The sequence below is a fragment of the Entelurus aequoreus genome, linkage group LG25 (assembly GCF_033978785.1).
Source record: "Entelurus aequoreus isolate RoL-2023_Sb linkage group LG25, RoL_Eaeq_v1.1, whole genome shotgun sequence".
Classification (NCBI taxonomy): Eukaryota; Metazoa; Chordata; class Actinopteri; order Syngnathiformes; family Syngnathidae; genus Entelurus; species Entelurus aequoreus.
This window is the reverse complement of record NC_084755.1, coordinates 12,945,111-12,968,284: the sequence shown is the minus strand read 5'-3', so window position 1 is coordinate 12,968,284 and position 23,174 is coordinate 12,945,111. Positions and strand designations below refer to the sequence as shown.

At 39.0% G+C, this 23,174-nt stretch overlaps 1 protein-coding gene across 1 annotated transcript in view; it reads left to right on the top strand.

Moving 5' to 3' along the window:
• Positions 1-23,174, top strand: part of LOC133642348 (protein tweety homolog 2-like) — a 146,274-nt gene that overhangs the window by 45,616 nt on the left and 77,484 nt on the right. The window contains exon 4 of the mRNA XM_062036482.1: positions 21,538-21,758. Within this exon, the coding sequence (XP_061892466.1) occupies positions 21,538-21,758 (221 nt within the window). The remainder of the gene's footprint in view (positions 1-21,537; positions 21,759-23,174) is intronic.

The following is a 23,174-nucleotide window of genomic DNA, read 5'->3' as shown; positions in this document are numbered from 1 at the left end:
TTCTCTGAACCTTTTGACGATATTACAGACCGTAGATGGTGGAATCCCTAAATTCCTTGCAATAGAAATGTTGTTCTTTAACTGTTCCACAATTTGAAGCGGGGAGCGAACCTGCAACCCTCAGGTTTCTGGCACGGCCGCTCTACCCACTACGCCATACCGCCCCTTTGTTCTGTGCCAGATTGTCTCGTTTATTTGTGCCTCTCTAGCAACCTGTCCATGCCTTGCCTCGTCTCGTGTTTGAATACCTCGATCCTGAATTCCTTCGTTGATATTTTGAGTTTTCTTTTTCTCCTCCGCAGCAGAGTGATTTTGTGTTATTTAGTTTTTTAGCCGAAATGGTGAGTTTTCAGTTTTTTCTTACAGTTCTTGGTGTCAAACTTAAGGCCCGGGGGCCAAATCTGGCCCGCCAGATTATTTTATTTGGCCCGCGAAAGCCTGGAATTAATATGCATTAATAAAATGCTTACTATTTTCTTACTAAATATATTAGTGTTTTCCCTTTTGACATTAAAAAATCATGGACTGCATGCAATTGCATATCTTTTAAAATTCAATATTATCAAAATAAAAATATTATATAATTTTTGGTTTAAATAAAGATAAATACTGTACTTAAATATCTGCTTGACTTATGATTTCAAAACAAATGATCAATCAAATTGTAGACTGTAAAATTGACAATAGATTTTACGGTATAGTTTTTTACCGTAAAATCAACTTTGGTACTGTTTTTTTCCATATACAGTAAGACACTAAAACATTAAAAAAACAAACCAAAAAAACATTAAAACAACAAGATTTTAGGGTTAAAAAAAACAAAAACTGTCAGCTATGTTGCTTGAATTTTACCGCTAAAATTGTTTTTCTATATGCTGTAAAAAACCCACTGCTTTTACTGTACAATTCTGGTTTCTGAGCTGCCAGTTTTTTTAAGTAAAATTGAAATATTTATTTTGCAGCTTATGTAAAACAATATATTGTTAATGTATTATATATATACATGTATATTCATATATTAATCATTGTTACAAGCGGCCCTCTGAGGGCAATCATCACTGCGATGTGGCCCTCAATGAAAACGAGTTTGACACCCCTGGTGTAGAGGTTTCATAGACATTGTTTCTTCCTCCTGTTGGAGCGTTTTTTGTTTATAATAAACTTCATAGAATATACAGCGCCAAGTATAGTTTGTTATTGTTTTTATGTTTTCCTCCTTTCGTAGTGATTTTCGGTTGTTCCTTTTTTTTTGGAACCTTATTCGCCGACTGGTTTAGTTATACCCTATATTGAATTGCCCTGACTCTGGAGGTGAAAGGAAGCTTTCAAAATAAAAGCCTGCCCAATTAATCCCTACTCTGCATCTGAGTCCTATCTTTTGACCAAGCTTGGCATAAACGCTAGGGGTGTAACGGTACGTGTATTTGTATTGAACCGTTTCGGTACGGGGGTTTCGGTTCGGTTCGGTTCGGTTCGGAGGTATACCGAACAAGTTTCCACACAAACATATTAAGTTCTTAAGTCTTAAGTGTGTGTGTGTTACGGACAGCAAAGCCCTGTCTGTATGTTATTTCACTTCACCTTTTTCTGTGTTGATTGAGCTGTGTTGAAGCAGCAAAAAAGGACATTATGTTAAATGAAGAGTTTCTGTCTCTGATAGTTGATATAATAATGTAACTGCATCATAAAGTCTACATGAACTCCATGGTGTTCAGGGATGAATAGTCTCTCCTATTGCTATTGTACTATTTTTTCAGCTATAGTTACATTAATCATTAGTAATGCAGCAGCCTAGTTTTGAATGGCAGGGTCCCTGCTTTCACATGTTGATTCCATCATAACATTTATATAATAAACATCAACTACAGCCTTCCCAAATGCTGTAATAAATTAAGCATGATGAGTTGACTTGAAACGGTTTAATGTTGCTCTTTTTATATGTAGAAGAAAAGTTGTGTCATTTTATTTAATCAGAGCAACAACTTGAGGCAGTTTAATGTTGATTAACATGGGCAGAATTAATATAGTGTTCCCAATGTTAAAGGCCTACTGAAACCCACTAGTACCGACCACGCAGTCTGATAGTTTATATATCAATGATGAAATCTTAACATTGCAACACATGCCAATACGGCCGGGTTAACTTATAAAGTGCAATTTTAAATTTCCCGCTAAACTTCCGGTTGAAAAAGCCTTTGGAGGATGACATATGCGCGTGACGTAGCCAGTAGAACAGAGGTATGGCTCCCCCATTGAGGCCAATACAAAAAGCTCTGTTTTCATTTCATAATTCCACAGTATTCTGGACATCTATGTTGGTGAATCTTTTGCAATTTGTTTAATGAACAATGGAGATTGCAAAGAAAAAAGTTGTAGGTGGGATCGGTGTATTAGCGGCTGGCTGTAGCAACACAACAAGAATGACTTACTTGGATAGCAGACGCGCCAGCCAATGCTAGCCGCCAACCGCATCTGTGTTGGGGTGAAGTCCTTCGTCGCGCCGTCGATTGCTGGAACGCAGGTGAGCACGGGTGTTGATGAGCAGATGAGGGCTGGCTGGCGTAGGTGGAGCGCTAATGTTTTTATCATAGCTCTGTGAGGTCTGGTTGCTAAGTTGCTAAGTTAGCCTTAGCGTCGTTAGCAACAGCATTGTTAAACTTTGCCAGGCTGAGAATTATTAACCGTGTAGTTACATGTACATGGTTTAATAGTATTGTTGATCTTCTGTCTATCATTCCAGTCAGGGATTTATTTATTTTGTTTCTATCTGCATTTGAGACGGATGCTATCACGTTAGCTCAGTAGCTAAAGAGCTTTGCCGATGTATTGTCGTGGAGATAAAAGTCACTGTGAATGTCCATTTCGCGTTCTCGACTCTCATTTTCAAGAGGATATAGTATCCGAGGTGGTTTAAAATACAAATCCGTGATCCACAATAGAAAAAGGAGAGAGTGTGGAATCCAATGAGCCAGCTTGTACCTAAGTTACGGTCAGAGCGAAAAAAGATATGTATTTCACTGCATTCTAGTCCGTCACTCTAACATTCCTCATCCACAAATCTTTCATCCTCGCTCAAATTAATGGGGTAATCGTCGCTTTCTCTGTCCGAATAGCTCTAGCTGCGTTGAAAACAAGAGGAAAATATGAGGAAGTGAACAACTGACAACGTCACGCTACTTCCGGTAGGGGCAAGGATTTTTTTTATCAAAGACCAAAAGTTGCGAACTTTATCGTCGTTGTTCTATACTAAATCCATTCAGCAAAAATATGGCAATATCGCAAAATGATCAAGTATGACACATAGAATGGATCTGCTATCCCCGTTTAAATATAAAAAATCATTTCAGTAGGCCTTTAAAAAGATAAAGTCATTGTTTACAAATTTGGTAAATAAATAACCAAAACATTTATATTTTGTTGTTTTCTTACTGTACCGAAAATTAACCAAACCGTGACCTCTAAACCGAGGTACGTACCGAACCCAAATTTTTGTGTACCGTTACACCCCTAATTGGCGCACTGTCGAGTTTTGTGGGAAAAAAAAAAAAAAAAAGTGCGCCTTATAGTCCGGAAAATACAGTACGTTTATTAACAAGTTTGAATGCATTAAAAAAAAGACATGTGTATTCTTGTCTCTTATAAATAATTTATTTTATAGGCAAAATGCACAAAAAAGTGCAGTTTGCCTTTAAAGGCCTACTGAAACCCACTACTACCGACCACGCAGTCTGATAGTTTATACATCAATGATGAAATCTTAACATTGTAACACATGCCAATACGGCCGGGTTAACTTATAAAGTGCAATTTTAAATTTCCCGGGAAACTTCCGGTTGAAAACGTCTCGGTATGATGACGTATGCGCGTGACGTCAATGGTTGAAACGGAAGTATTGGGACACATTGTATCCCAATACAAACAGCTCTGTTTTCATCGCAAAAGTCCTCAGTATTCTGGACATCTGTGTTGGTGAATCTTTTGCAATTTGTTTAATGAACAATGGAGACTGCAAAGAAGAAAGCTGTATGTGGGATCGGTGTATTAGCGGCTGGCTGCAGCAACACAACCAGGACGACTTTGAGTTGGATAGCAGACGCGCTATCCGACGCTAGCCCCCGACCGCATCGATGATCGGGTAAAGTCCTTCGTCGCGCCGTCAATTGCTGGAACGCAGGTGAGCACGGGTGTTGATGAGCAGATGAGGGCTGGCGTAGGTGGAGCGCTAATGTTTTTATCATAGCTCTGACGAGGTCCCGTATCTAAGTTAGCTTCAATGGCGTCGTTAGCAACAGCATTGCTAGGCTTCGACAGGCGGCACAGCATTAACCGTGTGGTTACAGGTCCAGGGTTTGGTTCGGTGTCTCCTGATAGAAGTAATAGTAGTATTGTTGATCTTCGGTCTATCCTTCCAGTCAGGGGCATGTTTCTTCTGTTTCTATCTGCAGTTAAGTACGATGCTATCACGGTAGCTCCGAAGCTAAAGTGCTTCACCGATGTATTGTCGTGGAGATAAAAGTCACTGTGAATGTCCATTTCGCGTTCTCGACTCTCATTTTTAAGAGCATATAGTATCCGAGGTGGTTTAAAATACAAATCCGTGATCCACAATAGAAAAAGGAGAAAGTGTGGAAGCCAATGAGCCCTTTTACCTAAGTTACGGTCAGAGCGAAAAAAGATACGTCCTGCACTGCACTCCAGTCCTTCACTCCCACGTTCCTCATCCACAAATCTTTCATCCTCGCTCAAATTAATGGGGTAATCGTCGCTTTCTCGGTCCGAATCGCTCTCGCTGCTGGTGTAAACAATGGGGAAATGTGAGGAGCCCTTCAACCTGCGACGTCACGCTACTTCCGGTACAGGCAAGGCTTTTTTTTATCAGCGACCAAAAGTTGCGAACTTTATCGTCGATGACGATCATTTCAGTAGGCCTTTAAGTGCAGTACAATATCATTTTATTTACCTTTATCAGCAGTATGCTGTACGGAAATTAAAATAAACACAATTTGTCGTCCAATGGCGCCACAGTTCGATAGCTTTGTGGTGTTTATCTATCTTGTCCTCCCTGGGCTTTTGCATGTGTGTTTAAAGCACGACTCTTCCAAAAGTAATCCCATTGCCTCAGTGCTTCCCACACCAGGATAGGGTAAAAGCAAACAAGCCTCAAAGCGATCTAATCTCTCACAAGGCGCATGCGATGTCGGTGATTTACGCTGTTTGTCTCCGACTGATAGCTCATCTTGTCTTAAAATATGCACTCTCACACCCGGGCGAGGGATCCTCAGGTGTGTCGCATAAGGGGACGGATGACAACCATCTCTTTCATATATGCTTTTCGAAGAGCAACTTTTCAGGCCCTCCTTTTGTATTTCCGCCTCACTTCGCGCCCTTTTTATGAGCACTTAAGTGCAGCCGCAAAGTGGAGAACATTAGAATGTATGCTTTCATTTTGCTGCTGTACTTTCCCTCATACATATCCATAAATACATGCCTCCCTCTTCCTAAGTGTTTTTTTTTGGTTATAAAGTGATAATGCATCACCTGTTCTGATTTCACTTTGGATCTCCACTGCTGTGAATTCGGCTTTATTGTAATGCAAAGGTCATTGACACATCGCTGTGAAATTTGTCCTGAGAAGAAGAAAAAAATACTCTTAAAAATATATTTTTGCAGGAATAGCGTGGCAATATTATGAAGAAAAGTCATCGTTTATGACCAAAAAACATAATTTCATGAGAGTAAAGTCATAGAATTGCCAAAATAAAGGTTCATTAAGATAATACAATCATAGTTACGTCAAGTGAAGTTGCCACGTTGTGTAAATGGTAAATAAAAACAAAATACAACGATTTGCAAATCCTTTTCAACTTATATTCAATTGAATAGACTGCAAAGACAAGATATTTAACGTTGGAACTGGAAAAATGTGTTATTTTTTGCAAATATCAGCTCATTTGGAATTTGATGCCTGCAACGTGTTTCAAAAAAGCTGGCACAAGTGGCAAAAAAGACTGAGAAAGTTGAGGAAAGCTCATCAAACACTTATTTGGAACATCCCACATGTGAACAGGCTAATTGGGAACAGGTGGGTGCCATGGTTGGGTGTAAAAGCAGCTTCCGTGAAATTCACAAACAAGGACGGGGCGAGGGTCACCACTTTGTGAACAAGTGCGTGAGCAAATTGTCGAACAGTTTAAGAACAACATTTCTCAACCAGCTATTGCAAGGAATTTAGGGATTTCACCGTCTACGGTCCGTCATATCATCAAAAGGTTCAGAGAATCTGGAGAAATCACTGCACGTAAGCGATGATATTACAGACCTTCGATCCCTCAGGCGGTACTGCATCGAAAAGCGACATCAGTGTGTAAAGGATATCACCACCTGGGCTCAGGAAGACTTCAGAAAACCACTGTCAGTATCTACAGTTGGTCGCTACATCTGTAAGTGCAAGTTAAAACTCTACTATGCAGAGCAAAAGCCATTTATCAACAACACCCAGATAAGCCGAAACATAATATTGAATCGAAATCAATGTTATTATGAATTATTGACCTATTACCCAAAAATTTATATTTTGTTGTTTTCTTACTGTACCGAAAATGAACCGAACCGTGACTTCTAAACCGAGGTACGTACCGAACCGACATTTTTGTGTACCGTTACACCCCTAATAAAAATACATATTGATCTGGGAACGCCTCGGGATCCCTTGGGAAGAGCTGGACAAAGTGGCTGGGGAGAGGGAAGTCTGGGCTTCTCTGCTCAGGCTGCTGCCCCCGCGACCCGACCTTGGATAAGCGGAAGAATATGGATGGATATACAATACCGTTCAAAAGTTTGGGGTCACATTGAAATGTCCTTATTTTTGAAGGAAAAGTACTGTACTTTTCAATGAAGATAACTTTAAACTAGTCTTAACTTTAAAGAAATACACTCTATACATTGCTAATGTGGTAAATGACTATTCTAGCTGCAAATGTCTGGTTTTTGGTGCAATATCTACATCGGTGTATAGAGGCCCATTTCCAGCAACTATCACTCCAGTGTTCTAATGGTACAATGTGTTTGCTCATTGGCTCAGAAGGCTAATTGATGATTAGAAAACCCTTGTGCAATCATGTTCACACATCTGAAAACAGTTTAGCTCGTTACAGAAGCTACAAAACTGACCTTCCTTTGAGCAGATTGAGTTTCTGGAGCATCACATTTGTGGGGTCAATTAAATGCTCAAAATGGCCAGAAAAAGAGAACTTTCATCTGAAACTCGCCAGTCTATTCTTGTTCTTAGAAATGAAGGCTATTCCACAAAATTGTTTGGGTGACCCCAAACTTTTGAACGGTAGTGTAAATCAATGTTATTATGAATTATTGACCTATTCAAGGTTCCGATTACTTCACATCAAATATTCCACTAAGAAAAATATTTTTGGTGGAAGATTTTGCAAATTTGGTAAATAAATAACCCAAAAATGTATATTTTGTTGTTTTGTTACTGTACCTAAAATGAACCGAACCGTGACCTCTAAACCGAGGTATGTACCGAACCGACATTTTTGTGTACCGTTACACCCCTAATAAAAACACATATTGGTCTGGGGACGCCTCGGGATCCCCCGGGAAGAGCTGGACAAAGTGGCTGGGGAGAGGGAAGTCTGGGCTTCTCTGCTTAGGCTGCTGCCCCCGCGACCCGACCTCAAATAAGCGGAAGAAGATGGATGGATATACAATACCGTTCAAAAGTTTGGGGTCACATTGAAATGTCCTTATTTTTGAAGGAAAAGCACTGTACTTTTCAATGAAGATAACTTTAAACTAGTCTTAACTTTAAAGAAATACACTCTATACATTGCTAATGTGGTAAATGACTATTCTAGCTGCAAATGTCTGGTTTTTGGTGCAATATCTACATAGGTGTATAGAAGCCCATTTCCAGCAACTATCACTCCAGTGTTCTAATGGTACAATGTGTTTGCTCATTGGCTCAGAAGGCTAATTGATGATTAGAAAACCCTTGTGCAATCATGTTCACACATCTGAAAACAGTTTAGTTTGTTACAGAAGCTACAAAACTGACCTTCCTTTGAGCAGATTGAGTTTCTGGAGCATCACATTTGTGGGGTCAATTAAACGCTCAAAATGGCCAGAAAAAGCGAACTTTCATCTGAAACTCGACAGTCTATTCTTGTTCTTAGAAATGAAGGCTATTCCACAAAATTGTTTGGGTGACCCCAAACTTTTGAACGGTAGTGTAAATCAATGTTATTATGAATTATTGACCTATTCAAGGTTCCGATTACTTCACATCAAATATTCCACTAAGAAAAATATTTCTGGTGGAAGATTTTGCAAATTTGGTAAATAAATAACCCAAAAATGTATATTTTGTTGTTTTCTTACTGTACCGAAAATGAACCGAACCGTGACCTCTAAACCGAGGTACGTACCGAACCGACATTTTTGTGTACCGTTACACCCCTAATAAAAATACATATTGGTCTGGGAACGCCTCGAGATCCCTCGGGAAGAGCTGGACAAAGTGGCTGGGGAGAGGGAAGTCTGGGCTTCTCTGCTTAGGCTGCTGCCCCCACAACCCGACCTTGGATAAGCGGAAGAATATGGATGGATATACAATACCGTTCAAAAGTTTGGGGTCACATTGAAATGTCCTTATTTTTGAAGGAAAAGCACTGTACTTTTCAATGAAGATAACTTTAAACTAGTCTTAACTTTAAAGAAATACACTCTATACATTGCTAATGTGGTAAATGACTATTCTAGCTGCAAATGTCTGGTTTTTGGTGCAATATCTACATAGGTGTATAGAGGCCCATTTCCAGCAACTGGTACAATGTGTTTGCTCATTGGCTCAGAAGGCTAATTGATGATTAGAAAACCCTTGTGCAATCATGTTCCCACATCTGAAAACAGTTTAGCTCGTTACAGAAGCTACAAAACTGACCTTCCTTTGAGCAGATTGAGTTTCTGGAGCATCACATTTGTGGGGTCAATTAAATGCTCAAAATGGCCAGAAAAAGAGAACTTTCATCTGAAACTCGCCAGTCTATTCTTGTTCTTAGAAATGAAGGCTATTCCACAAAATTGTTTGGGTGACCCCAAACTTTTGAACGGTAGTGTAAATCAATGTTATTATGAATTATTGACCTATTCAAGGTTCCGATTACTTCACATCAAATATTCCACTAAGAAAAATATTTTTGGTGGAAGATTTTGCAAATTTGGTAAATAAATAACCCAAAAATGTATATTTTGTTGTTTTGTTACTGTACCTAAAATGAACCGAACCGTGACCTCTAAACCGAGGTATGTACCGAACCGACATTTTTGTGTACCGTTACACCCCTAATAAAAACACATATTGGTCTGGGGACGCCTCGGGATCCCCCGGGAAGAGCTGGACAAAGTGGCTGGGGAGAGGGAAGTCTGGGCTTCTCTGCTTAGGCTGCTGCCCCCGCGACCCGACCTCAAATAAGCGGAAGAAGATGGATGGATATACAATACCGTTCAAAAGTTTGGGGTCACATTGAAATGTCCTTATTTTTGAAGGAAAAGCACTGTACTTTTCAATGAAGATAACTTTAAACTAGTCTTAACTTTAAAGAAATACACTCTATACATTGCTAATGTGGTAAATGACTATTCTAGCTGCAAATGTCTGGTTTTTGGTGCAATATCTACATAGGTGTATAGAAGCCCATTTCCAGCAACTATCACTCCAGTGTTCTAATGGTACAATGTGTTTGCTCATTGGCTCAGAAGGCTAATTGATGATTAGAAAACCCTTGTGCAATCATGTTCACACATCTGAAAACAGTTTAGTTTGTTACAGAAGCTACAAAACTGACCTTCCTTTGAGCAGATTGAGTTTCTGGAGCATCACATTTGTGGGGTCAATTAAACGCTCAAAATGGCCAGAAAAAGCGAACTTTCATCTGAAACTCGACAGTCTATTCTTGTTCTTAGAAATGAAGGCTATTCCACAAAATTGTTTGGGTGACCCCAAACTTTTGAACGGTAGTGTAAATCAATGTTATTATGAATTATTGACCTATTCAAGGTTCCGATTACTTCACATCAAATATTCCACTAAGAAAAATATTTCTGGTGGAAGATTTTGCAAATTTGGTAAATAAATAACCCAAAAATGTATATTTTGTTGTTTTCTTACTGTACCGAAAATGAACCGAACCGTGACCTCTAAACCGAGGTACGTACCGAACCGACATTTTTGTGTACCGTTACACCCCTAATAAAAATACATATTGGTCTGGGAACGCCTCGAGATCCCTCGGGAAGAGCTGGACAAAGTGGCTGGGGAGAGGGAAGTCTGGGCTTCTCTGCTTAGGCTGCTGCCCCCACAACCCGACCTTGGATAAGCGGAAGAATATGGATGGATATACAATACCGTTCAAAAGTTTGGGGTCACATTGAAATGTCCTTATTTTTGAAGGAAAAGCACTGTACTTTTCAATGAAGATAACTTTAAACTAGTCTTAACTTTAAAGAAATACACTCTATACATTGCTAATGTGGTAAATGACTATTCTAGCTGCAAATGTCTGGTTTTTGGTGCAATATCTACATAGGTGTATAGAGGCCCATTTCCAGCAACTGGTACAATGTGTTTGCTCATTGGCTCAGAAGGCTAATTGATGATTAGAAAACCCTTGTGCAATCATGTTCACACATCTGAAAACAGTTTAGCTCGTTACAGAAGCTACAAAACTGACCTTCCTTTGAGCAGATTGAGTTTCTGGAGCATCACATTTGTGGGGTCAATTAAACGCTCAAAATGGCCAGAAAAAGAGAACTTTCATCTGAAACTCGCCAGTCTATTCTTGTTCTTAGAAATGAAGGCTATTCCACAAAATTGTTTGGGTGACCCCAAACTTTTGAACGGTAGTGTAAATCAATGTTATTATGAATTATTGACCTATTCAAGGTTCCGATTACTTCACATCAAATATTCCACTAAGAAAAATATTTTTGGTGGAAGATTTCGCAAATTTGGTAAATAAATAACCCAAAAATGTATATTTTGTTGTTTTGTTACTGTACCTAAAATGAACCGAACCGTGACCTCTAAACCGAGGTATGTACCGAACCGACATTTTTGTGTACCGTTACACCCCTAATAAAAATACATATTGGTCTGGGAACGCCTCGGGATCCCTCGGGAAGAGCTGGACAAAGTGGCTGGGGAGAGGGAAGTCTGGGCTTCTCTGCTCAGGCTGCTGCCCCCGCGACCCGACCTCGGATAAGCGGAAGAAGATGGATGGATATACAATACCGTTCAAAAGTTTGGGGTCACATTGAAATGTCCTTATTTTTGAAGGAAAAGCACTGTACTTTTCAATGAAGATAACTTTAAACTAGTCTTAACTTTAAGGAAATACACTCTATACATTGCTAATGTGGTAAATGACTATTCTAGCTGCAAATGTCTGGTTTTTGGTGCAATATCTACATAGGTGTATAGAGGCCCATTTCCAGCAACTATCACTCCAGTGTTCTAATGGTACAATGTGTTTGCTCATTGGCTCAGAAGGCTAATTGATGATTAGAAAACCCTTGTGCAATCATGTTCACACATCTGAAAACAGTTTAGCTCGTTACAGAAGCTACAAAACTGACCTTCCTTTGAGCAGATTGAGTTTCTGGAGCATCACATTTGTGGGGTCAATTAAACGCTCAAAATGGCCAGAAAAAGAGAACTTTCATCTGAAACTCGACAGTCTATTCTTGTTCTTAGAAATGAAGGCTATTCCACAAAATTGTTTGGGTGACCCCAAACTTTTGAACGGTAGTGTATATATTTGCAAAAATAAAACAGAGAATCAATGGCCTGTAATATACACATTAGTGTACCAAAGACAAACAATAAGTGACGAAAAAGTAGCATCCATCCATTTTCTACCGCTTGTCCCATAATCATAATGTTAGGCCAGCAGAGAAGGCCTTTATACGCGACTCTGGTCAGTGAGTGATAACAGCGCCACCACGTGGTGCATTTGTGTCAAAAATGACTGCGCAGACAACACAGTCTCGGTGCAGGTTTTGACCAACTGTCATTCTTTCATGTGCAGAGGTTCAGAAGTGGAGAATCTGGTTCACGTGAAGGAAAAAAAAGAAAAAAGACAGGTTGTGGCAAATGGAGGGAACTGATGGATTCCATTTCTCGCAATCAGGCCGACTAGTGTGACGTCTTGATAAGATCCAGGAGGAATCCTGCAGCTGGGAAAAGGGAGGAGGTGGCGGTCAGAACAGTTTACTGGCAATCGCACACTCCCGAGTCTGGGAGGGAGTGGATGGAGGATGGGCTCGTATCTTCTAACCTCATCTCAGCATCCTCTCCCTCTCTCTCGCTCTCTCGCTCTCTCGCAGACTTTCTGAGGCTGGCTAGAATTTAATCAAGTGTTTGAAAACTTCTGAGTGTCAGAGAAACTGTTTATCTTCTTTTACAGCGTTTTTTTTATTTATTTATTTATTTTTTTACAGCGTGGGAATGAACAGTTGGTCCCGCTCAGCGCACTCGAGTGTTTTTTTTTTTTTTCTTCCAGGGTCTCGGGTGTGAATGTGTGAGAGATAAAGAAATCAGGACTCCTGTAGACGAGGAAAACAACATCTGTTCAGATTTAGTGGAGCATTCTACTTAGAGAACACTGCTAAGCCGTGTGTGTGTGTGTGTGTGTGTGTGTGTGTGTGTGTGTGTGTGTGTGTGTGTGTGTGTGTGTGTGTGTGTGTGTGTGTGTGTGTGTGTGTGTGTGTGTGTGTGTGGAAGTAAGATTTATACCCGACTGCTGCCGGGTTTTTTGGAGTTTATTTGGCTAAAGCGATATTTATACCCACTGCTCACATCATTTGGTCCACTGGTGGAATCTAATGGGATCCAAAACAACAACAAATGCACTTTTACCAAGTTAAACAGTAAAACTGAGCATTATCTTTCTCATTACGCTATACGTGTGTACTGTAGTTTTTAGTATCAAGTATAACAGACCTGGGCATTTTGCGGCCCGCGGGCCGCATCCGGCCCTTTGTGCGTCCCTGTCCGGCCCGAGTGAGGCCAATTATAAATTACAAAATACATTTTAAAAAGTATCTATGTCGAGTGTGCAATACAACGGTGCTGCTTTTGTTTTGAAAATCGTTATTTGTATTACTTCCGTGTGGACATGTGCGTGATTGTGCGTGAATGTGAACAGCTGCAATCACAAATTACAAAATAAAGTTGAAAAAACATCTATGTCGTGCGCGCAATACAACTGTGCTGCTTTTATTTTGAAAAGTATTATTTATGGGCGTGTGTCCGTGTGTAACCTGCGAGTGAAGGTGCACATGCAGCGACAAGTGATGCACGGTTTACACCCGAGACGCTAAAAAGAGAAAAGTTGATGAAGACTGACGTGTTTTCAAAAAGACATGGACTGCAAAGCAACGTTCCCTCTAAGGTGCGCGCCTGCGCAATTGCGCACTGCTCAAGCGTCTGCTGCGCGCAGCAAATATATGCCGCGCACCAAATCAAATCCCATCTGAATTCTAAACAAAATAAACATATTTATTCTGTGTAATTTTGCAATGCAACTTTGAGTGACAGTGACAACAAGCAGCCCTAACGGTGTTCGTCAACACCGTTCAATTGAACACCGTTCAATTATTGTAACGTCTATCGAGATGCTTCGAGGACAGGAATTATATCCATCACTTTATTGAGCAAAACTGTTTATATTCGGCCATAACCACACCAAAAACATGAGTAAAACAATTCTATCTCGACAAAACTAGTCATTTTCTGCCGTACAAACCAGGCCAAAACCAACTTGTCATCTGTCACCAACACGCATAGCACTAAACCACTGGTGCGTTTATGGCCACACAAAAAGTCGGACAACTCAAACACCACACAAAGTTACACTATGACTCCTCAGTCATACGTGTGCTTATTTTACTGTCATTTATTATTAATGTTAATTTATTTATATTAGTCATGGAATGCTGTTACACGCACTATGTTGAAGTATTACTATTATTATTAATTATTATTATTATTATTATTTTTATTATTTATCTTACGGTATATATCAAAAATAATATTGAGCAAAATTGAATTGAAATATTGTCGATGTGGCCCTCCAGCAGTGCTCGGGTTGCTCATGCGGCCCCCGGTAAAAATTAATTGCCCACCCCTGAAGTATAATGTTTTGTATAATATTACTATGACAAAAAGTTTTTGGTTTTTACATGGAAATATCACCATGCATAATATTATGAGAAAAAGCTGTAGCTTTACCCGAAAAATAATTAGTGAAGTTGGCACGTTATGTAAATCGTAAATAAAAACAGAATACAATGATTTGCAAATCCATTTCAACTTATATTCAATTGAATAGACTGCAAAGACAAGATACTTAACGTTCGAAGTGGAAAACGTTGTTGTTTTTTGCAAATATTAGCTCATTTGGAATTTGATGCCTGCAACATGTTTCAAAAAAGCTGGCACAAGTGTCAAAAAAGACTGAGAATGTTGAGGAATGCTCAACAAACACTTATTTGGAACATCCCACAGGTGAACAGGCTAATTGGGAACAGGTGGGTGCCATGATTGGGTATAAAAGTTGCTATAATTAGTCATGATTTTATGAAAAATAAAGTAATAACTTTTAATGACAGTTGTCCCTCGTTTTATCGCTGTCAATTGGTTCCGGACATAACCTGGATACAAAAAAGCGACATCGGTGTGTAAAGAATATCACCGCGTGGGCTGAGGAACACTTCGGAAAACCACTGTCAGTAACTACGGTTTGTCGCTACGTCTGTAAGTGCAAGTTAAAACTCTACTGTGCAAAGCGAAAGCCATTTATCAACAACACCCAGAAACGCCGCCGGCTCGGCTGGGTTCGAGCTCATCTAAGATGGACTGATGCAAAGTGGAAAAGTGTTCTGTGGTCTGACGAGTCCACATTTCAAATTGTTTTTGGAAACTGTGGACGTCGTGTCCTACGGAAGAAAGAAGAAAAGACCCATCCGGATTTGTTAAAGGCGCATAGTTCAAAAGCCAGCATCTGTGATGGTATGGGGGTGTATTAGTGCCCAAGGCATGGGTAACTTACACATCTGTGAAGGCACCATTAATGCTGAAAGGTTTTGTTTTGGAGCAACACATGTTGCCATCCAAATAACGTCTTTTTCATGGACGCCCCTGCTTATTTCAGCAAGACAATGCCAAGCCACGTGTTACCCCGGACTGTTGAACAAGTTAAGCTGTACATTAAGCAAGAATGGGAAATAATTCCACCTGAAAAGCTTCAAAAATTGGTCTCCTCAGTTCCCAAACGTTTACTGAGTGTTGTTAAAAGGAAAGGCCATGTAACACAGTGGTAAAAATGTCCCTTTGCCAACTTTTTTGCAATGTGTTGCTGCCATTGAATTCTAAGTGAATTATTATTTGGGGAAAAAAATGTGGTTTCTCAGTTCGAACGTTAATTATCATGTCTTTGCAGTCTATTCAATTGAATATAAGTTGAAAGGGATTTGCAAATCATTGTATTTTATTTTTACTTACGATTTACGCAATGTGACTCCAGTAAACGACAACAACATTTGATATGTTCCATTGAAAATATAGAACATTACACACGGCGCTCAAAAATCTATCAAAATGTTTTAGTACGACTTTGGTAAGCTATGAATTCTTCAACATATGTGTATCATTATGGTCTGTGTATAAGGTAAGACATATTATCTGCAAACAACTTTTCTTACCTTCTGGTACCTGCTGATCTGTATTTGGGATCTGCATAAATCCTGAAAAAGTGCGCGCATCCGCCTTTGTAATCCGTGCTGATAAGCTTCTTCTTTTTTCTTCTTGTTATGTGACATTCATCCTCCGCTGTTGCCATTTCTAATATAAAGTAGTGTATAGTTCTTACTTATATCTGTCAGTAAACTCGCCCTGAAAGCGCTAAAACATACCGGTGTAGTGAGTTCACATTATTCACCCAAGGAACTTTATTTATTAGAGTGTACCGGTCGGACGGTTTTTGCTGCTCCGTTATTGATTAAGGTAAAGTCTGAATGTCATTAAAACAGTTAGCTCCATCTTTTGACACTTCTTCCACTCCCGTCCTTGCACGCTACACCGCTACAACAAAGATGGCGGGGAGAAGACGCTCCCGAAGGTGAGCCACGTAAATAAGTCGGCGCTTCCGGAAGCGACTGTCAGAAAGCGGCTAGAAGATGATCAGTAAAACATAATCTATGCAACATTTTGACCAAAAACCACCAATACGTGTTATGTAGACCACAAGGAAGTGTGTTACATTTAGAAAAAAATAATAATAATAATATGACCCCTTTAATGCGCCTTATAATCCGAAAAAACATAACAAAAATAGATCATTCGCCTTATGGACGCCACATATTCATCTTGTTATTGTGCACCGAGTGAATGTTCAGTCCTCTTTGGATCTGGTGTTTCTGCAAAATACATCATTTTCTGATCCTCCTCTCAGCATTCCTCACCGCGATGGTGTAGGCGATGGCGGTGTCGTTTTTGTTCCGACATGAAAGCCAAGCATGTTGAAGCTACACACGCCATGGCGCCTCCTCCCACTCTTGTTGTCACTATCAAAGACTTCAATGATTGCAAATCTCTCCGGTATTGTTGCCGCTATTTCCCCTCTAATACTGTTTAATCTGAATAAAGTACAAGGTTGTAGAGTGAAGTTAATCTTGTCCTGCGGGGAGAAACTACGCTCCGTCTTCGTTGTTCTCTCATTGTCATGTTTTATTATTTATGGGCCTTTGTGCCTCCAACGTGAAGATTGTTTTCCCTGTTTTGTATTTGTTGATTAGCATAATTACACAATTGCTCTTATTCACTGAGTTATTGGTTCAGATCTGGATGAATGTGCGAGACAATTTTTTTTTGTGTTCCTTAATTTCTAAACGCCCTGAGTAACATTCATCATGTTTTGGTTACTGCACTGAAAATAGCACCGCCAAGAAATAGAATATGTTAAAATGACAACTGAATATGTTATATGATCACAATGTAATATGAAAAGTGGATAAAATACTATAATAGGAAAGTACTGCAATCAAAATGCAAAATAAAATAATAAAAATATCCAGTATAATTTTATTTAAAAAATATATGTATTATTTTAAAATTTTAGTTAATATAAAATGTTTATTCTTATGACAACAAAGTCGGAAAAGGCTCATGATGAAAAATATAAACAAAATAAAATATGTTTTTCTTTTAAAATGACTGGTAGTTATTACTATTTCAAAAAAAAAAAAAAAAAAAGATGAATTTGACAATATTTTTTTACTAATATAAACTTTTAAAAAAGTTTTAAATTTATTGAAAAAAATTGTTTTTCAATCAGTCAATCAATCAAACTTTATTTATAAAGCGGTTTTCATACGTAAAAAAAATGCACTGAAAATAGCACGGCTAGGAAATAGAATATTTTAAAATGACAGCTGAATAGGTTATATGAGCACATTGTAATATGAAAAGTGGATAAAATACTATAATAGGAAAGTACTGTAATCGAAATGCAAAATAAAATAATAAAAATATCCAGTATAATTTTATTTAAAAAATATATGTATTATTTAGAAATTTTAGTTGATATAAAATGTTTATTCTTATGACAACAAAGTCGTAAAAGGCTCATGATGAAAAATATAAACAAAATAAAATGTTTTTCTTTCAAAATTACTGAATAGTTATTACTATTTTTGAAAGGAAAAAGATGCATTTGACAATATTTTCTTAATAAAATAAACTTTTAAAAAAGTTTTAAATTTAGTGAAAACATATGTTTTTCAATCAGTCAATCAATCAAACTTTATTTATGAAGCGCTTTTCATACAGAAAACAAATGCAACGCAAAGTGCTCTACAAAGTTAAAAACAATACCCCGGTGACCTATATCCCCCATTATCACATAATAGTAACATTCATCATGTTTTGGTTACTGCACTGAAAATAGCACAGCCAGGAAATAGAATATTTTCAAATGACAATTCCATCCATCCATCCATTTTCTACCGCTTGTCCCTTTCGGGGTTGCGGGGGGTCGCTGGAGCCTATCTCAGCTGCATTCGCCACCTCATCGCATAAAATGACAATTGAATATGTTATATGATCACATTGTAATATATAAGTGGATAAAATACTATAAGAGGAAAGTACTGCAATCAAAATGCAAGTATAATTAATACAAATATCCAGTATCATTTTAGAAAAAAAAAAATATTATTTGCAAATTTTAGTTAATATAAAATGTTTATTTTTATGACAACAAAGTCGTAAAAGGCTCACGATGAAAAATACAATAAAATATGTTTTTCCTTTTAAAATTACTGAATAGTTATTACTATTTTGAAAGAAAAATATGAATTTCACAATATTTTTTACTAAAAAAAACTGTAACTTTGCAAGAAAAAGTTTTAAAATTATGGAAAAAATGTGTTTTTCAATCAATCAAATTTTATTTATAAAGTGATTTTCATACATAAAAGAAATGCAACGCAAAATGCTTTACAGAGTTAAAAACAATACCCTGATGAACCAAATCCTCCATTATCACATAAGTATGCACGGACACAGATACCAAACACACACACACACACACACACACACACACACAACATACACACATATGCAACTATATGGACCAATGATTGCATGGCTGAGTACAGAGGAGACATGTGAGTAAACACTATCACAGTAGCCATCTGCACCAGGAGGAACGTTGGAAAATAAAATTAATAAAACTTGTAAAATAGTAAGAACCATGAGTAGGGATGAAGAATAAAATACAAGCAAGACATCCGAAGATGAATAGAAAAAATAAAATGAATATTGATTGATTGAAACTTGTATCAGTAGATTGCACAGTACAGTACATATTCCGTACAATTGACCACTAAATGGTAACACCCGAATAAGTTTTTCATTTTGTTTAAGTCGGGGTCCACGTTAATCAATTCATGGTAAATATACAGGTATTAAATACATAAATAGAACTAAATACAATCTTGCATAACTAATAGGATAAAAAGTAAAATACAAATGACGTCAATAATATAATTAATATCAGGTAAAAGCCAAATCAAAAAGGCGGGTCTTAAGCCTGCTCTTAAAAACATGACCCTTCTCCACAGCCCTGAGGTCCTCCGGCAAACTGTTCCATAGACGGGAGTTATAATGGTGGAAAGATGCCATCCCGTGACTTTGTGTCCTGACTTTGGGAATAATTAGTAGATGAGTGCCGGAGGATCACAGGGCCCGGGAAGGCTCATAGGGTAAAAGCATATCTGAAAGATAAGGCCCAATACCATAAAAACCTTACATGTGATCCTGAAACACATGGGGAGCCATTGCAGAGATTTTAAAACTGGTGTAATGTGAGCCCGCCTTCTGGTCTTCGTCAGGACACGTGCCGCTGAATTTTGGAGTAATTGCAAAGGTGCAATAACCTTTTTAGGAAGAGCAGAAAGCAGGGCGTTACAATAATTTATAAGACTTGTAATAATAAAAGCATGCATTAGCATCTCCGTGTTGCCCTGAGAGAGAATCGGGCGAACTCTGGCTATATTCTTAAGATGATAAAAACCTATTTTTGTTATATTTTTTATATGTGATACAAAACTAAGGCCAGAGTCGAAAACGACGCCCAGATTTTTCACTTGTAGTGATGGAGTTAAAGGCCTACTGAAAGCCACTACTACCGACCACGCAGTCTGATAGTTTATATATCAATGATGAAATTTTAACATTGTAACACATGCCAATACAGCCGGGTTAACTTATAAAGTGCAATTTTAAATTTCCCGGGGAACTTCCGGTTGAAAACGTCTAGATATGATGACGTTTGCGCGTGACGTCAATGGTTGAAACGGAAGTATTCGGACACCATTGAATCCAATACAAAAAGCTCTGTTTTCATCTCAAAATTCCACAGTATTCTGGACATCTGTGTTGGTGAATCTTTTGCAATTTGTTTAATGAACAATGAAGACTGCAAAGAAGAAAGCTGTAGGTGGGATCAGTGTATTAGCGGATGGCTGCAGCAACACAACCAGGAGGACTTTGATTTGGATAGCAGACGCGCTATCCGACGCTAGCCGCTGACCGCATCGATGATCGGGTGAAGTCCTTCGTCGCGCCGTCGATCGCTGGAACGCAGGTGAGCACGGGTGTTGATGAGCAGATGAGGGCTGGCGTAGGTGGATAGCTAATGTTTTTAGCATAGCTATGTGAGGTCCCGTAGCTAAGTTAGCTTCAATGGTGTCGTTAGCAACAGCATTGTTAAGCTTCGCCAGGCTGGAAAGCATTAACCGTGTAGTTACAGGTCCATGGTTTAATAGTATTGTTGATTTTCTGTCTATCCTTCCAGTCAGGGGCTTATTTATTTTGTTTCTATATGCAGTTAAGCCCGATGCTATCACGTTAGCTCCGTAGCTAAAGTGCTTCGCCGATGTATTGTCGTGGAAATAAAAGTCACTGTGAATGTCCATTTCGCGTTCTCGACTCTCATTTTCAAGAGAATATAGTATCCGAGGTGGGTTAAAATACAAATCCGTGATCCACAATAGAAAAAGGAGAAAGTGTGGAATCCAATGAACCCTTGTACCTAAGTTACGGTCAGAGCGAAAAAATATATGTCCTGCACTGCACTCTAGTCCTTCACTCTCACGTTCCTCATCCACAAATCTTTCATCCTCGCTCAAATTAATGGGGTAATCGTCGCTTTCTCGGTCCGAATCGCTCTCGCTGCTGGTGTAAACAATGGGGAAATGTGAGGAGCCTTTCAACCTTTGACGTCACGCTACTTCCGGTACAGGCAAGGCTTTTTTTTATCAGCGACCAAAAGTTGCGAACTTTATCGTCGATGTTCTCTACTAAATCCTTTCAGCAAAAATATGGCAATATCGCGAAATGATCAAGTATGACACATAGAATGGATCTGCTATCCCCGTTTAAATAAAACAAAATCATTTCAGTAGGCCTTTAAAGACAATGATTGTAGTTTTGATATGTATTCCTTTCTCTCTTTTTAATTTCATTGTTATATTATTTAAACATATGTATGATGATATTTACTATTTTGAGAGGCAAATTGCGTTGGTATTTTATTTTTTAGAAGAATGACATTTCAATGTCACCATATATACATAATTAAAATAAGGTTTTAATTCCATGAGCATACAGTAAGTCATACAGTATTATGAGTTTTTTTTTATGAGAACAAAGTTGTAACTCTTGCAAGTTAAAGTTGTAATATTAAGTCGTATAATATTATGAGATGGAAAGTTGTCATTTTACGACCTGTTCTATATTTGAGCAGGTGCCTATAAAGAGTTACTTTAGTGACATGATGTGCAGGAAGTGTTAATCAATATTTTTATTCAGCCTTGGTTAAGGTCAGTTTTTCCACTTTTGTCTTCTTTCCGATGCATATCATGTTCTTAATAGTTCTATTTTATGGTATATTTCAGGCCGTTGGCTCTATCGGCAATGTGCAGACGGGTCTCAGGCAGCACCTAGAACGTCTGGATGAGATCTTTGCCGGAAGACCCGACTACCTGCAGGCTCTGCGCTTCATGCAGCTGATGGTCGCCAACGTCATCCGGGAGATGGGCGCCCTGCCGGACATCAGCAAAGCCAACGTTGCCTTGGCGCTCATCGCGGACCAGACAGCCTCCGTTGAGTATTTCAGGTAAGTGTGTGTGTGTGTGTGTGTGTGTGTGTGTGTGTGTGTGTGTGTGTGTGTGTGTGTGTGTGTGTGTGTGTGTGTGTGTGTGTGTGTGTGTGTGTGTGTGCGTGCTTGTATTCCTACCCTTCTTGAGACATCAACAAGGAAAAGTACCGTCCATATGAGGACCGAAATCATGGTCCCAATACGGAAAACCATTGCATCTAACAGAGAGCCAAATACTAGAGTCCGTGAACATTGCTCCAAAGTCAGGATTTTTTTGTTGATTTAAAGGCCTACTGAAACCCGCTACTACCGACCACGCAGTTTGATAATTTATATATCAATGAGGAAATCTTAACATTGCAACACATGCCAATACGGCCGGGTTAACTTGCTAAACTTCCGGTTGAAAAGTCCTTTGGATATGACGTATGCGCGTGACGTAGCCAGTAGAACAGAGGTATGGCTCCCCCATTGAGGCCGATACAAAAAGCTCTGTTTTCATTTCATAATTCCACAGTATTCTGGACATCTGTGTTGGTGAATCTTTTGCAATTTGTTTAATGAACAATGGAGATTGCAAAGAAGAAAGTTGTAGGTGGGATCGGTGTATTAGCGGCTGGCTGTAGCAACACAACAAGGAAGACTTACTTGGATAGCAGACGCGCTAGCCGATGCTAGCCCCCAACCGCATCTGTGATCGGGTGAAGTCCTTCGTCGCGCCGTCGATCGCTGGAACGCAGGTGAGCACGGGTGTTGATGAGCAGATGAGGGCTGGCTGGCGTAGGTGGATAGCTAATGTTTTTATCATAGCTCTGTGAGGTCCGGTTGCTAAGTTGCTAAGTTAGCTTCAGCGTCGTTAGCAACAGCATTGTTAAGCTTTGCCAGGCTGAGAATTATTAACCGTGTAGTTACATGTACATGGTTTAATAGTATTGTTGATCTTCTGTCTATCCTTCCAGTCAGGGATTTATTTATTTTGTTTCTATCTGCATTTGAGCCAGATGCTATCACGTTAGCTCAGTAGCTAAAGAGCTTCGCCGATGTATTGTCGTGGAGATAAAAGTCACTGTGAATGTCCATTTCGCGTTCTCGACTCTCATTTTCAAGAGGATATAGTATCCGAGGTGGTTTAAAATACAAATCCGTGATCCACAATAGAAAAAGGAGAGAGTGTGAAATCCAATGAGCCAGCTTGTACCTAAGTTACGGTCAGAGCGAAAAAAGATATGTCTTGCACTGCATTCTAGTCCGTCACTCTAACGTTCCTCATCCACGAATCTTTCATCCTCGCTCAAATTAATGGGGTAATCGTCGCTTTCTCGGTCCGAATCGCTCTAGCTGCGTTGAAAACAATAGGAAAATATGAGGAGGTGAACAACTGACAACGACACGCTACTTCCGGTAGGGGCAAGGATTTTTTTTATTAGAGACCAA